The sequence below is a fragment of the Pteropus medius genome, unplaced genomic scaffold (assembly GCF_902729225.1).
Source record: "Pteropus medius unplaced genomic scaffold, Ma_sr-lr_union100, whole genome shotgun sequence".
Lineage (NCBI taxonomy): Eukaryota > Metazoa > Chordata > Mammalia > Chiroptera > Pteropodidae > Pteropus > Pteropus medius.
This window is the reverse complement of record NW_024344378.1, coordinates 30,011,561-30,026,303: the sequence shown is the minus strand read 5'-3', so window position 1 is coordinate 30,026,303 and position 14,743 is coordinate 30,011,561. Positions and strand designations below refer to the sequence as shown.

General features: G+C 38.6%; 1 protein-coding gene across 8 annotated transcripts in view; it reads right to left on the bottom strand.

The window, feature by feature from the left end:
- The window catches only part of SGMS1 (sphingomyelin synthase 1), a 256,609-nt gene that overhangs the window by 7,177 nt on the left and 234,689 nt on the right, over positions 1-14,743 (bottom strand). For all 8 annotated transcript variants that reach the window (XM_039871804.1, XM_039871805.1, XM_039871806.1 and 5 more), the window contains one exon: positions 14,245-14,362. In XM_039871804.1, coding sequence (XP_039727738.1) covers positions 14,245-14,362 — 118 coding nt within the window. The remainder of the gene's footprint in view (positions 1-14,244; positions 14,363-14,743) is intronic.

The window sequence follows — 14,743 nt, the reverse complement described above, 5'->3', positions numbered from 1 at the left end:
TTTTTCCTTTTAATAAGAGTGAAAAAACGTTTAAGAATAAATCTTCCTGTTTCTGATACAAGTCTGGGCTGGGTATCAGAGTAATAAATGGCTTGAACAACTCACTCACTGCAACTTTCATCAACTCTGTCAAATGAAACGTGTGATTGTCCATATTTTATGGTTGTCAGCACTCTTTTAAATTCTGGTTGGCCAGTATAATCGACATAATCCCATTTCAAAATGCAACTGATAATATTCCAGCTTTGGAAAACATGTATTTATATAAATTATACATTTGTATAAATTATAAATTCACTATAAAGTCCCTTTAAAGTTTTTATCAAGATTTCTACTTAAGGATGGCAGGTTGAACACACCATACTGAGGACATGAATTTCTAAATTCAAAGAGATCACTGAATTCCCAGCTCAATAGAAGAAAACAGAGCTACATAGCAAGATTTGGCATCATGGAATTTCAGAAACTGGGGACAAAGAAGAAACCCTAAAGTTGCCAGAGATTAAAAACAATCTTCATATGAAATATCAAGTATCAGAATTTTTCAAAAGCAACACTGGAAAATACAAGGCTTTGGAAAAATGCCTCCAAGTTCTGAGGGAAAATGCTTTCCAACTTAGAATTCTGTACCTAGCCATATTATTAATTAAGCATAAATGAAGGATAAACCAAAGCCATTTTCATATATACGAGATTTCAAAATATTTACCACCTATGTACTCTTTTTTTATTCAGGAAATTACAAAGAATATGCTCTGCAAAGAAACGAAGTAAACGGAAAAAAAGAAGAAATAGGATTCAGTAGGATTGCCAATTAAAGGAGAGCTGAAAAACTGTGCAGTCAGCCTACAAAGTGAGCCTCCCACATGGGCAAGTTGGAGCTCTGGAGTCATCGTCAAGGAGATGAGACTGATAGACACTCAATGCCTCTGAATGCAGCGAAAGGAAAGTCACAGGTGGGGATGAGTAAGTACACAGAAAACTGATGAAGCAAAAAGCACTGCAATTACTGATTCTATAGGAAACAAAATATTGTGCAGAAAAGGAAATGTAATTATAGGAAACTACATGACTTGGCTGAGAACACCATTTACAAAACTAATAATGTAAGCACTCAATACCGAGTTAAATCAAGGGCAGAAAACTACACTGGGAAGACAGAACATGAAGGGTGAATGTGTGTGATGGGTGAGGCGGTGGGGGCACGAAGACTCTAAATCCTGGCTTTCCACAGCAGGAAGTCAATAATAGACACAGCATACATTAGAAATTATAAAGAAACAACATTGCCATGCCACTTAGAGACCTGAGGATACACACACACACACACACACACACACACCCCACACACTCTCACTCTGTCTCTGTCTCTGTCTCTCTCTCTAAAAACAATTAAAGATATAAAGGTAAATACCACAAGATTCAGTTAAAAGAGTTGAAAGAGTAGAAAAGTGGGTCGCAGTAGGGTTAAGGTTAAGGGACTACTGTTTTTCATAACAAGTCCTATAGAACCATTTTATTTTTTTAAATTGCATACATGTATAAACGTAATAAAAAAATTTTAAAGCTTTAAATTGAAAGCCTGGTCTAGTTCTGTTATCACAATGGATAACGTATAGAATTATGACAAAAAGCTTAGGTAGCTCTTCATTTTACATTATTTCAAATTGTCCTTCCAAAACTCACTCTGTGCTTGGAAAACCATGAATCATATTCTCAGGCACCATTGCCTCATAATTTGCCCTCCCATTTTAGCAGGAAAATGTTGGTGAGGAAACTGTACGTGCGGGGAAGAGAAGAAATTATGAGGTAAACATGGCATTGAAGAAAAACAGCCAACACTTAATCCTGCATTTCTTACAAGTACCCTTAAAACACCTCAGCTTTCTTTTAAAAAGATCTTTCTATGCGTGTCAAACCTCTGCAAGGGGGAACTCTCTTTTTTAAGCTTAGTGGGGCACAGACTAAAAAGATGGATGGTTCCAGTTACATTAAAAATTATGTTTAAAAAAGCAAATAAATTAAAAGACAAATTATAAAAACAATCAGAGCAGAAACAAGTTGACATCTTTATTGTGTTCACAGCAAATATAAATCAAGTAAATAAGACCAATTTAGAAAACAAAACTTATCAAAGGACAAAGAATATGACCAGCTAGAAACACAGACTGTCAAGCAAACAGAAATAAAAATTAACATTAATGGGAGCTCATTTTTTTCCCCACGTCAAGTTAGCAAAGCTAAAGAAAGACAGCAGTGGTAGGGCAGGTACAATGTCATTGATTTTTCTCAAACAGGCTCACTTAAGAGAAGACGAAGACGTGTGAATGCAGCAGCCAGCAGTGCAGGGAGGAGGAGGTGGCAGCGGCCTTGGCAACAGATATAGGCTGGGCTAAAATCATGGCTTTTACCGGTCATCTGTGTGACTCCATATAGCTGAAACACTCTAAGCCTCAATTTCTTCACCTACACCTCAGGGAGAAACATATTTATTACGATTGGCATAATGATCAGTATTGAACAGCAACTGAAATAGCCATAACCTCTGACTCAGTTACATCACTTCTAGGAGTCTACTACCTCAAAGAAATGATCCCAAATATGAAGAAAAGCTTTAAGTAAAAATATCTCATTGCAACATTATTTACAAAAGCAACAAGCTGGAAACAACCTGAATGGGCATTGTTAATAACTGTTTCCTTGCTATTCAAAGCCTGGGCCAGGGATGTAGCAACAGCAGGAATCTGCTTAAATACACTCTCATGTACTGAACCAGAATCTGAGGTGAATCAAACGCACACTATACTGAAACAAATGCACTGACGTAGGCTATGACTGCTTAATGAGTTATTAAAAAAATAAGCTTACAATGACTGCATAGCAACTTTATACCATACTTTATTCATTTAAAAAGAAAAACAAATGTTTGGTACAATTATGCTTTAAAAAATATTCACAAAAAAGTCTAGAATGTACACACTTCATGTTAATAGGGTTTGCACAGAAATCGGTAGAGTTTCTCCCAGTCTGTCCCAAGGGGACTTCCATTCCTGCTCCTTGAGCTAGGAAGACAGGCATTCTCTTGGAGTTCTGCAGTTCTGGGATTTAGGTGGCCTTTGAGTACAGGCAGGAGATATAGGAAGAGAAAAACAGAAAACAGAAAACTCATGGCTGGATCTTTCATACTTCTCAGTTCAGTTTCCTTCCCCAATGTGCCTGCTACGCTATGATTTCTCAATCTTCAAACAAAGAATGCTCCATACATTCTGTCCAGTATTTTTTGGTTGCAAACCGTGAGAGATCAGGATGAAGTGTGCTTACTCCACTGTAACGGGAACTGTAACCTCCCCATCAGTAGGCTTTTGAATGTTCATTTTTGAAAGCAGAGATATTTTGGGGAGCATCCATATAAACACTTTCTCAGTAGACTACGAAGCTGTGACAGGGTCTCATAGCTCTAGTATGTGAATTACAGTCTCCTAGCATCAAAGAAAAAAGTCAGTTTTCAGTAAAAATAAAGCAATTTTCTTCAACTTCTAATGAATGGCCAAGAGATTAAGAAAACTGGCCAAATCACTTAAACAAGGCACATAAAGAAACAGAGCAGAAGGCAGGGGAGGCTTCTGAATGAAAGAGACCACTCCAGTACAGTTTGAGCCAGAGAGCCTTTGGTTATTAAAAAACAGGCTTCCCCAACTATTTTTTCAATGCTGAATAACACGGCACTCTGATGATAGTCTGTTCACCATCATTCGAGTTTGCAGATAGCCTAGTGCACTGCCTCTTCTCTTAAATGCATTTGAAGAGTTGGATATTCACTGTGCTTCACCCACTACTGGTAGGAGATGGAAAACCTGGAATCAAAACTCATCAGATAGTGCCGCATAGATCAACGGCTTTGGTATAACTTTGATGAAGGCGGCAAGTGAGTGCTGAGGAGTAGAAATTCTATTTAATATAATCTTCGTACTTTACCAATGCCTCATCTTACAGTGGCCCGGAAGAATCAGCAAGGCTTCCTGGGACCCCTGGCTGTTCAGGGTTAGAGCTAGGAATGTGACCCGAGTTCTCTGATTCCATTTATGTACTGCCTGCACAACTCTATGCTACCTGTGCACTGCCAGTCCCTCACAAGCTTGTGTAAATCAGACACTGGATACAAATAAAGTAACTTTTCCTTGAGCAGCCTAGGTACCTTACAGAGGTAATGTCATGCTACTACGTCCCATTCCAACAACCATGAACAACCAGGTGTCTCTTGAAGTACTTCATTCACTCACTCATTCATTCAGTCAACGAATCTACCTACTACTGCCAGGGCAAATAATTGTCTTGTTCCTGAAGAACAATCTTCCTCCAAAACAGAAAATTCACTATCATCCATGATATACCAAGACAACTGCTCTTAAACACCCAGACCGAAGGTCGGACCTGCTATGGGAATCAAGCATCGGGGAGCAGGATGATCAGTGGACGCCCCGTCAATCCACATCCCAACAGCCTGCAACTGAGAAACACACACTATATACATTGCAATTTCCCCCTCAACTTCAACTCCCCAAGTGACTAAGACCCCAAACAGAAAAACTACGCTACTTCTTGAATTTCAACTAGCATGTTAGTCAATGATGGATACTTAAGAATATGATTTAAGAAAATGTCTTTTACCATGACCTTGAGGCCCCCACAGGGAAGGAAGGCAGTGTGTTATAAGTTTGACGAATGCTTTAGATCTCACAGCAGCAGCGAGGGGCTCAAAACTGACCCTTTTTAATTTCTCATACTTTCTTAATGTTAATTGGGCAGTAAAAAAAAAAAAAGAGGTGGTAAGGTGGCAAGGTGGCTTCACATAATAAGACATTACCTTTTGTTTGTATAAAGTTCCAACTTTTTAAGTTTTCCCATCAATTCCCTCAACAAGCCTGTCATACGGTTAGAGCTGGTGTTATGATGTTCATTTTACAGATGAGAAATAAACTGAGAGGCTTCTCTGTTTCACACAGTAACTCAGCTGAGACGTCTCACTTCTCACCTACACAACCTTGCCCTGTCCCTGGAAAGAGCCTGCTATTGCCGCAAACACCTCCCCAAACGACGAAAGCTGGACGATGTCTCCAGGTTCCTTTTTTCTAGTTGTTCTAATGAAATTTAATCCATTTTACAAATGTCCTTTAAATATAGTTGACTAGCTAAAACAATATTTATTCATTATTCACTAAAGATCTATTTTTCATAAGTGTTTTCTCCATTTAAATCAAACTTTCCCATCTCTATAAAAGCTATTTTCGTGGAACTCTTTCATAAACAAATCGTCCATTTTCTGCCTTTGTTTATACTATTCAGCAATTTTTTAAATTAAATTTATTGAGATGATATTGGTTAATACAATTATATAAGTTTCAAGTGTACAATTCGATACTACATCATCTGTATATTGCATTGTGTGTTCACCATTCAAAGTCAAATCTCCTTCTGTCACCACATATTTGACCCCTTGTACCCTTTTCTACCTCTTCCCCTCTCCCCTTTCGCTCTGGTAACCACTAAATTGTTGTGTCTGTGTGTTTTTGTTTGTCTTGTTCATTTGCTGCTTAAACAAGGTGTTTTCAGTTTGATTTTACCTTTCCTTGCTTTATTCTGTGCTGTGCTGGAGGGATGTTGCAAAGGTAACCAAGTTTACTTTCGTTGGAACAACAATGAGCATCAATACGCCCCAAACCTTCATTTTGGGTTAATTATCTAGGTGGCTCTGGACAAACCATTTTCTCTAGCTTCAATTCTCTCATCTGCAACACGGCAAGAACACCACTTCCTCATCCTCAACTCTCACCAACCAAAGCCAGATAATGTTTGTAAAGTGACTGCTAAAATTATAAAGTGCTACACAAATCTAGGCAGTACTACCATTACCAAGTTAGGTTAATAATTTTGGAGTGTTGGGGGTGAGGGGAGGGCAGGCACGTTCCTTAAGAACAAACTCAATGCCTAGCAGCCAACAAGTGAAATCTGGATGGTTCTCCTGAAACGCACAGCCCTCATAGCTGCTTATCTGTGATCATGAGACACTCTGAATTCTTCCTTTAGATGGTAATCACTTCACTTCTGGGATTCAGTTTCACCCACAGATATTACATCCACCTCAACCGATCTGAAGTAGAAACTTTGCTATGCACAAACTCTTAGACTCATACATACAGCTTTTAGAAAGGCCTGTCCCTCCACACCAAGCTCTGCTGTATTTGGCCCTCTACACCTCCCCATTATCAACTGTACCCAGCGACTCCCATGCCAGGCAGGTTTTTCTTGGCGGGGGTGGGGAGTCATCTCTAAGAGATTACCAGCAATAAAACATTGATCCTCAACCAAAAATAAAAAAAAACTTTTATTTTTTTCATGGCCTCTAGTAAGGAGACTTATCAAAGTCTTCATAAAATCTTAAATAAGGGTCAACTATGGATTTCCCATTTACCTATGTTCTTATTTGTCATATTAAAGAAATCCCAGTAATTCGGCCAGGCAAGATTTGCCCTCAACAAAATTATATTTGCTTTAAGTGTTGAGAGATCCTTTAGCCTACCTGGTCTTGAAGTTTAAAAAAAAAAAATTTCCCTGATTTTTGTTTTGAAAATTTCAAAATCTAAAGAAGAGTATAATGAACACAGTAGACCCTTCACTTAGACTCATCAATTACCAACAATTTGCTACATTTGCTTCTGTTTTCTCTCTCACTTTTTTCCTGGACCATTTGAAAATAAGTTGAATATATTATGACACTTCACTCATAAATGTAAAAACAAGGACATTCTCCTCTATAATCACACGTAAGAAATTTAACGATGATACAGTACTATCACAGTTAACAGACATCCTTATTCAGACTGCCCAACAGTCTCAACAATGTAGACCTTTCTTCCCCCAATCTAGGATCTAGTCAGAGAATACATATTGAGGTTACTTGTTATGCTCTTTAATTTTTCTTAGTCTACTACAGTTTCTTAGTCTTTTTTTTTTTTAAATGATATTGACAGTTTTGAAGAGCCCAGTCTAGTTTCTTTATAGAATGTCCCTCAATTTGGTTTTATCTGATTGTTTCCTTATGTTTAAATTCGGGTTAAATGTAACTGGCAATAGTATCACAGAAATGATATGTCCTTCTCCGTGCACCCCATCAAAAAGCATCAGATATTATTGTCTGTTCAGCTACCGGTTTGACCCCTTGGCTATGGAACTGTCTGCCAGATTCTCCACCGAACACACACCTCTGCCCATTTATAATTAATAATCAATTATTGATATTTTTGAAATTATGTAAACATCATGACCCCTAACCTTTCACTTAATCTTTTAGCATCAATTGATTCTTGCTTGACTTATTACTATATAGTGGTTGCAAAATGGTGATTTTCTAATATTTCTTTTACATCGACTAGTTCCTCCCCTAATACTGATTTTAAAAATTTTTATTAATGTACTGTAATCAATTCTTGTCATTATTTCATTGTAACACTCAAATCGTCTGGAACGTGGCCAGTGGGAGGATCTCAAGCAGGACAATGTGGTTTTTGAATGGAACCCGCTGGCCTGCAGTGTCTGGGCAGCTCTGGAACCCTTCCTCGGGATGAAAGTCCTGCTGCCCATCTGCCTGTACTCTTACACAAAGGGTAACACTTCATGTAGAGTCATGAACTGTCACTTCTGAGGCTCTGGATTTCCTTAGTGACTGCTTTCTGACTCTGGTGATCTCTTCACACTAGATGGCTGTTGCCATGTAGAAAATCTCTGTCACCAATGGCTCCCAAACGTGGCTCTCTCTGCCCTGGTCTAGGCCTTCCTCATCTGTAGTGCAAACAACCACACAAAAGCAGCCTCATCTGTCTTCATATGAAATACCAGGAACAGAGACGTTGCCAGACTTTTTGCTTCTGCCACTGAGTAGTGCTAGTACCTGTGAGACAATAGGCAGGTTAGGCATCTATGAAGCAATGGCAATTTCCTCCCACTCACTGTTGTCAGGATTAAATGAAAACAACACATTTAGAATCATGCCTGGAACAAAACAGGTACACATAGTTCAGCACTATGCTAAGTCTACCTCCTTCCCTCTCTCCCAAACAGCTTACTTTCTATATCACTAGAAAGAGGTCTTCCTAACAGACAAATGTGATCACGTAATAATTCCTGATAAAATCGTGCCTCGCTCTCTAGGGCCAAACTCCTTAAAAGGGTGACAAGACCTCTTAAAATCTGTCCACAACTTGCCACTCTGGCTTTGTCTCTGGCCACTCAACCCATAGGATCACGTGCCTAGGCATCCCTAGCTTTATTGCTCCTCCCGACTCCTTTTCACACCCTTCCTGTTTTCTCCACCCGGCAAGCTCTTCCTCTCTTCGATTCCACTTGGCAAACTCCTACTCATCCTTTTGAGACTTGGCTCAGATAGCCCTCCCTCAGAGCAGCCAACACACCCGGGGAAGTATGCCACCTTCTTCTGTGCTTCCCTGGCAACTGAGCCCCACACGCCTATAGCAGGGAGGATTGAACAAGTCGGCGAGTAATCTGCTGGTTACATGTCTGCCGTGGCTTCCAGATGCCCATTTGTGAAAGAAGGGAGCGCTTGTCTTGTATATTTGTGTAGCCTCAAAATTTACCCTGCACAGGACACGTTCTCTAGAAATGTTCGTTCAGGAAATATACAACTTGCTTGTTTATCAAAAGAAGTCACATCCAGAAATTCCCTGCCTCACAATCTGTGAGTGTGAGCCTCCCAGGTGATTTCTCTTAAATAAGAAAGGCATTTAGAAAGTTTAGGGTTTATAAAATCATATAAAAAAGCATATATCAAATGTTAACTATAAAAAAACGGAAATAATTATACAGAAATCATAATCAGAAGAAAGAAAATATGCATAAAGAACTAACAAATATACTAAAACATTAATAGTAGGTAGGGCCATGAGTAATTATAAAAATTTTCTTCTTTTTATATTTTTTTCAATGACTCTATAATGAATGTGGAGTTTCTTTAAATAGAAAAAATAATCTTTTTTTTAAGAGAAAGAAATGTTTTAATGCATTTTTATTTTTTTTATCACTGCAAAAGGAAGAGGACAGTGTAAAGAAATGTAAAGTTATATGTCAGAAAAAGTGAGAATGAACAAAAAGGAAAATTATACTGACAACAAGAAACTGGCAGGCAAGCAGAAAATTAGGTAAAATCAATGACTATTTAAATTTCACACAATTCAACAGATGACATGAAGCTATTTTGGTAACAGAATACAAGCCATATTCTGAAATACTGATAAGGTTAGCAGGAGCTAATCAGAATATCGAAATCTGTTAGTGTGGAGGGCAGCTTGGAACGCTCATGCTGCTACCTGAGAATGTAAGAAAACTAAAAAAGGTATAAAATCCTAAAGAGCAACCAATGAGTCTTTTGCCTTGTAAGTCTGAACTCATGCCACTAAGAGAGCTTTAGGCTGATGATTGTCACATCGAGGCTTAGTAGTGAATAAAGGAGATGCTTCAATCTTTCTAATTTGCGCAATGAAGAAAAACTGACTGGCAGAAGAGAATACGAAGGCTTTTCTATTATTGCATTTGTATTTTAATGCTCTACTGAACAATTAAATTAACCTCAGAAGCCACCCAAACATAACCTCTGTCCAACAGTGGGCTATGTTCAAGTGTGTTAGGGAGGAAAACAAACAAACAAACAAACAAAAATATGTCTTTCAAGTTCAAGAGAATCATTTCACTGAAAACACCATGTCAGATTAATGAATTAGCCAGCTAATTATCCTGGCAGTACCATAACTCTCTCTTTCTGAAGGTTTTCAAATCTAAAGTCACTGTGGAGACCATAAAACAGAACCTAACATGCATCTCTCTTTAATGCTTAGTCATTAGATTAACCCATATGATTATTAAAATGAGATGAAAACGACATAAGTTCTCTCTTCATCAACATTAAGGGTGTCTGTGAATCGAGGGTAGGTTTTTTATTTCCTTTTGGAGTTTGCTAAAACAGTTAGAAAAAAACTTCTTACAGCTTTACAGAAAGCTTAGAATACCAAACAATTCTTAACTGTTTCTGCCTTTTTTAATGGAACCCTAAACAGTTGGAACAAGATGACAAGAGGTTGTTTTTGAGTCTGTATACACACTCCTTGGAAAAAAGCTGTGATGAGATTAATGTGGGCTAATCAAGGTATCAAAAACTTGGCTGCCCCTGGTGTAGGCCTGGCACATCCTTACACTAGGATGTAGGGCCAGTGCTTCCCAGAAATTTCTAATCAGGAACTGAACCCACCTACTTCCCTTCCACGGTTCCCGGTGGCTTGTCTTTGCTGCAGTCATTTCTTCCTCACCGAATCATTGCACGCAAAGATTATTCCTCCAAGCTATTACATTTTATAAAGCGAAGAGTACGATTAAATGAATGAACAATAGGAACAATTTTCATAATTACTACTGCATTCTTTTTGGAACATTTTTCTTAGAAGCCATGCATTTTGAGTACCGGCATTAAGGGGGAAATTAAGTACGCTAACTATGGGATTTAATATGATGGCAGAACCAAGTTTAAGTTCACATGCCTATGTTAGACCAAAAGTTATTTTCTAAAGCTCAAATATCTTCCTTTGTAGTTTAATGATTGATAACTGTAAGGGTATCTACCAAAGACAGGCCTTAAATTGTGACTCGAATCAGGGAATACTCAATTCTAGAAGCATTATACTATTATGTCCTGTCTCTTGCCTTTCATTCATACCCACAGCTTTAACACCAGCTAGACTATGATGATTCACAAACATTTAATTTCTAGCTCTGATTTTCCCTTCAACTTCAGATCTATATTGCTAACTGTCCTGGACACCACTACTTGGATATCCTACAAGTACCTCAAACTCTGTTTAATCTGAAGTCATTAACTCCCTTTTCCTCCTTCCCTTATAATTAATTATCACAGCGGTAAAAACCAGTCACCTTTGAAATCCTTCCTTTCTATCCTCATTCCCAGCATCAAATTTAGTACCAAGTTGTATTGATTCAGCCACTTAAACACTGCTCAAATCTGTCTCTTTCTTTCCATCTCCAGGGCCAGTGGCTTAGCTTGAGGCCTGACTACAGCATTTTGTGAATAATGAACAGATGAGAGTCTTGGGGTTGAAGCGTGATAATGACACTAAGTTCTCTTCTTGTTTCTGTTAGCGTTTTACATCGACAGAACCCCTACGTGCTGCCTTCTTTCACTCTCACGACTCCTTAAGACAGATATAAAAAGTGTCATTAGCCCTGTTTTGCCGATAAAGGAACTGATTCTCTGAGATGTTAAATACAACTGCCACGCAGTAAGTGTTTGTGCAAGATCATCCTGAGTCTGACCTCAGTATTCTTTCTATTACTGGGTAGGTTCGTGTTTTTACAAAGTAATAAGTTCCCTCTCTACGCAATGGCTCAGAGAGAGGTTGATCGAGTTTTGGTAAGGATGTTGAGAGACAGCAAATAGAACATTGGACTACATGACTTTTAGTAAGGTTCCTGTCAGTTTTGAAACAGCCCTGGGCATGACTCTACAGTAGACAGAGCAGGTCTCTGGGATCTCCCTCCACTGTTATCCTTCTCTCCCTTCTGACACTGTTCAGTGAAGCATTCTAGCCCTTGACTGACCACTAAATTTCTTACGCTTGATCTGCCATTCCAAGAGGACTTCTCTAACTCTACTGTCTAGCTTCAGAAATCATTCTGTTTTACCTGTAAAGTGTTCTTGCCAAACAAGGTGAAACTAAATCAAATCAAGTCTCCAGAGCCAACTTTCTATTTGGAGGAAATATGGAGGAGAGAGAAAGAAGTTAATCGATACTAGAAAGAAAGGAACAGGTAAATCTAGAACGTGGGACATTCTACAGGACAACCGGTCTGATCTTGACAAGTTACTGATGGGTTAAAAAAAAAAAGACTGATCTAGAATTTAGAGACTTAAGAGACAGAACAACTATATGTAATGTAAAGACTCTGCATCTTAATTTATACAAACCAACTGTAAAAAAAAAAAGGCATTTTAAGACAATCAAGATAGTCCATTAATTGGTAACTGTCATACCAAAGAATTACTGTTAATTGTGTTGAATGTACCAATAGCATTAAAATTACACAATAAGATGTCTGAAAATTTTAGTTGTACACTAAAGTATGTAGCAATAAAATGAGCTTTTCTGGGATTTTTGAAAAAGTACTTCAAATGGAAAAAATATAGATGAAGCAAATGTAGCAAATCTTGATAATCACTGAATCTGGGTGCTAGGTATATGGAGGTTCCTTAAACTAGTTTCATTACTTTGGGAAACACTTGAACATTTTCAGAATAAAAAAAATTGTTTCCTGAATCCTTTCTTTTAAAAGCCCTGTACAAAAGGAGTAATTAGATTTACTGAGTTTTAACGGATAATTTTTGCTAAGGTGTGCTAACATTTTACCCTCTCCTGTATACTTTTAAAGATTCTGATTTCCTGAAGACTGTCACGGAATGATGGCTTTAGTTGGGGTTTGTGGCAACACAACAAATGAGTGGCATGTTTGGGTTTGGTTTTTGTGCACAGTGCCCACTATTACCTCTGCCTTTATCAAGAAAACCACAAGCTGTTTTTAGTCACAAGATCTTGGTTAGATATGCTGATGACTCAAGCTGATTCTGCAAGTGCCAATGCTAACCAAACCTGAGTTTCTCTGAAACAGGGTGGAGCTGGAGAGGTCCTAAGAAGAAACAAAGCTAGAGCTGGTTGTAGGAAGAAAGGCCACACAGCACTAGTCCTCGATGTTGGATCCAGCTTCAACGTGTGCTTGGCCAGATCACACATCTGCCTAAACTGGCATGGCCTGTTCCTTGGTGGAGAAATTTTCCAAGCACAGACAGACAAACTTTTTAAAGGAGTTAAACTAAACTTAGGTGAATATCCTATACTGAGAACATATTGCTTAAGAAGCCAGCCTCCCAGCAAGTCTACATCACTGGATCCTCAACGATAACAAGATATTTCCTATAACCCAGGAGCCGTCGGCAAGTGCGTGAGAGATTTTACAGAGGACAAAGAAGATGTGAGGCTGGCTTCTTTGGAAGGGTGGAAGAAAGAGCAAGGCGGGAGGTGCAGAGAGGCAGGACTGCTGCTGCAGACAGTGGAACATCGGAAAGTTCATTCTTGATGACAGCTCCTCCGGAGTTAAGGAAATAGTTTGTAGGAAAAATGGAAAGAGAAGAGTAAGGAACTAGCTATCTCTCTGAGCACATATGCAAGTCTAGGAAGAAAAGGGGACCACAGTAAGAAAACAGCCTAAAGGAATCCAAACTTTAAAAATCCAAAGTCAAATTTTCGGCCCTCTTCCAAGGTTCTAACAGAGAGAATATCCCTTCTGGAAGGTACAAAAGTATGGAGGGATAAAATTGAAAGGGCATGGGTGATTCACCAGCACAAAGGCAATGCAAAGAAACGATTCCAAACACATCATAGTATTCCTTATCTTTTCCCAACCAAATCAAGGGAACTATTCTCTTCTACTTCCTATTGCACTAAAGAGCTTTACTGTAGATAAACATTTTTAAAACGAAACTTCCTGCTAATTATTTCATAAAATCCCAGTGATCTCCCAAGTTGAAATGATCCCAAGGTAAAGGTAGTGATAAGAGAGGAATGAAGTTTATTTTAAAGAAAGGCTTCTATGTCACTAGAGAAGAATGATAAATAGACAAAATGTACCCCTAGAGAGTAGCGATTTTGTCTGGGTGGGTGGAGAATGCAAGGAGACAGGAAGAGTGTCTCTTGCTCTGCTGTTACAGATTTACCACCGTAGGGATTAATAGAAAGAAGGAAAAAATGTCATTTGAAACAGAACTTTCCATGTCAGAGAGGGAAAAGCCATATAAAAGCTTTTGGATCTGTGTCAAGGGAGTGAATGATATTTTAAAAGTTTGGCAGGAATCCAAAGAGCTACACCCACTCACAAAGCTTAACTGCTTCCAGCACACTGACGAGACCACATACTTCCCCAGCTGAGAAGCACTAACAGGGTTTGGAAATTCTGAGAAGGGTGGGGCCACCTAGCCATACTGCTTAGTAACATTCCCAGATGAGGGTGGAGGGACTTGACTGTATGATAGAGAAATTTTCACCTTTGGCCTTAGTCAAAGGACCCCTGGGCAAGACAAGAAACAAACAAAAAGGGAAATTACAGTGAGGAATGGTTTACCTTCGGAGAGCAGTTGAAATGCATACCAGGTACTGGGAGTGTAGTTACATACATTGTAATACATCGATACAGGTACAGCGTGCCAACTATGCAGAAAAATCTTCTGCTAATAATAGACCTGGAAAAAGGGAAAAACAGGGCAGACACTCAGTCATGAAATTCTGCAGGTTCATTTACTTTACGTTTTCAATGACCCGATAAAACAGACAAACCCAAAAAACTACGTGAGAGCTTGAAATCAGCATATTATAACTATAGCTAATAGCAGACTAAGGTGGAGAATTTTGAGAATGATGTGTTGGGGTTTTAAACAAATATATTAACTAGCCAGAGTTTAAAATGCTCTATACTGCTATTTCTTAGGTTTCCTAAGGCCTTAAACCTGAGTTGACATTCAACTGATATACAAGTCGGGCCCATCTGAATTGGTCAGAGCCCACTGACCAATACCTGTGGTGAAATGTTTAACCAGTACCTGTGGTTAAATGTTTAGAGAATG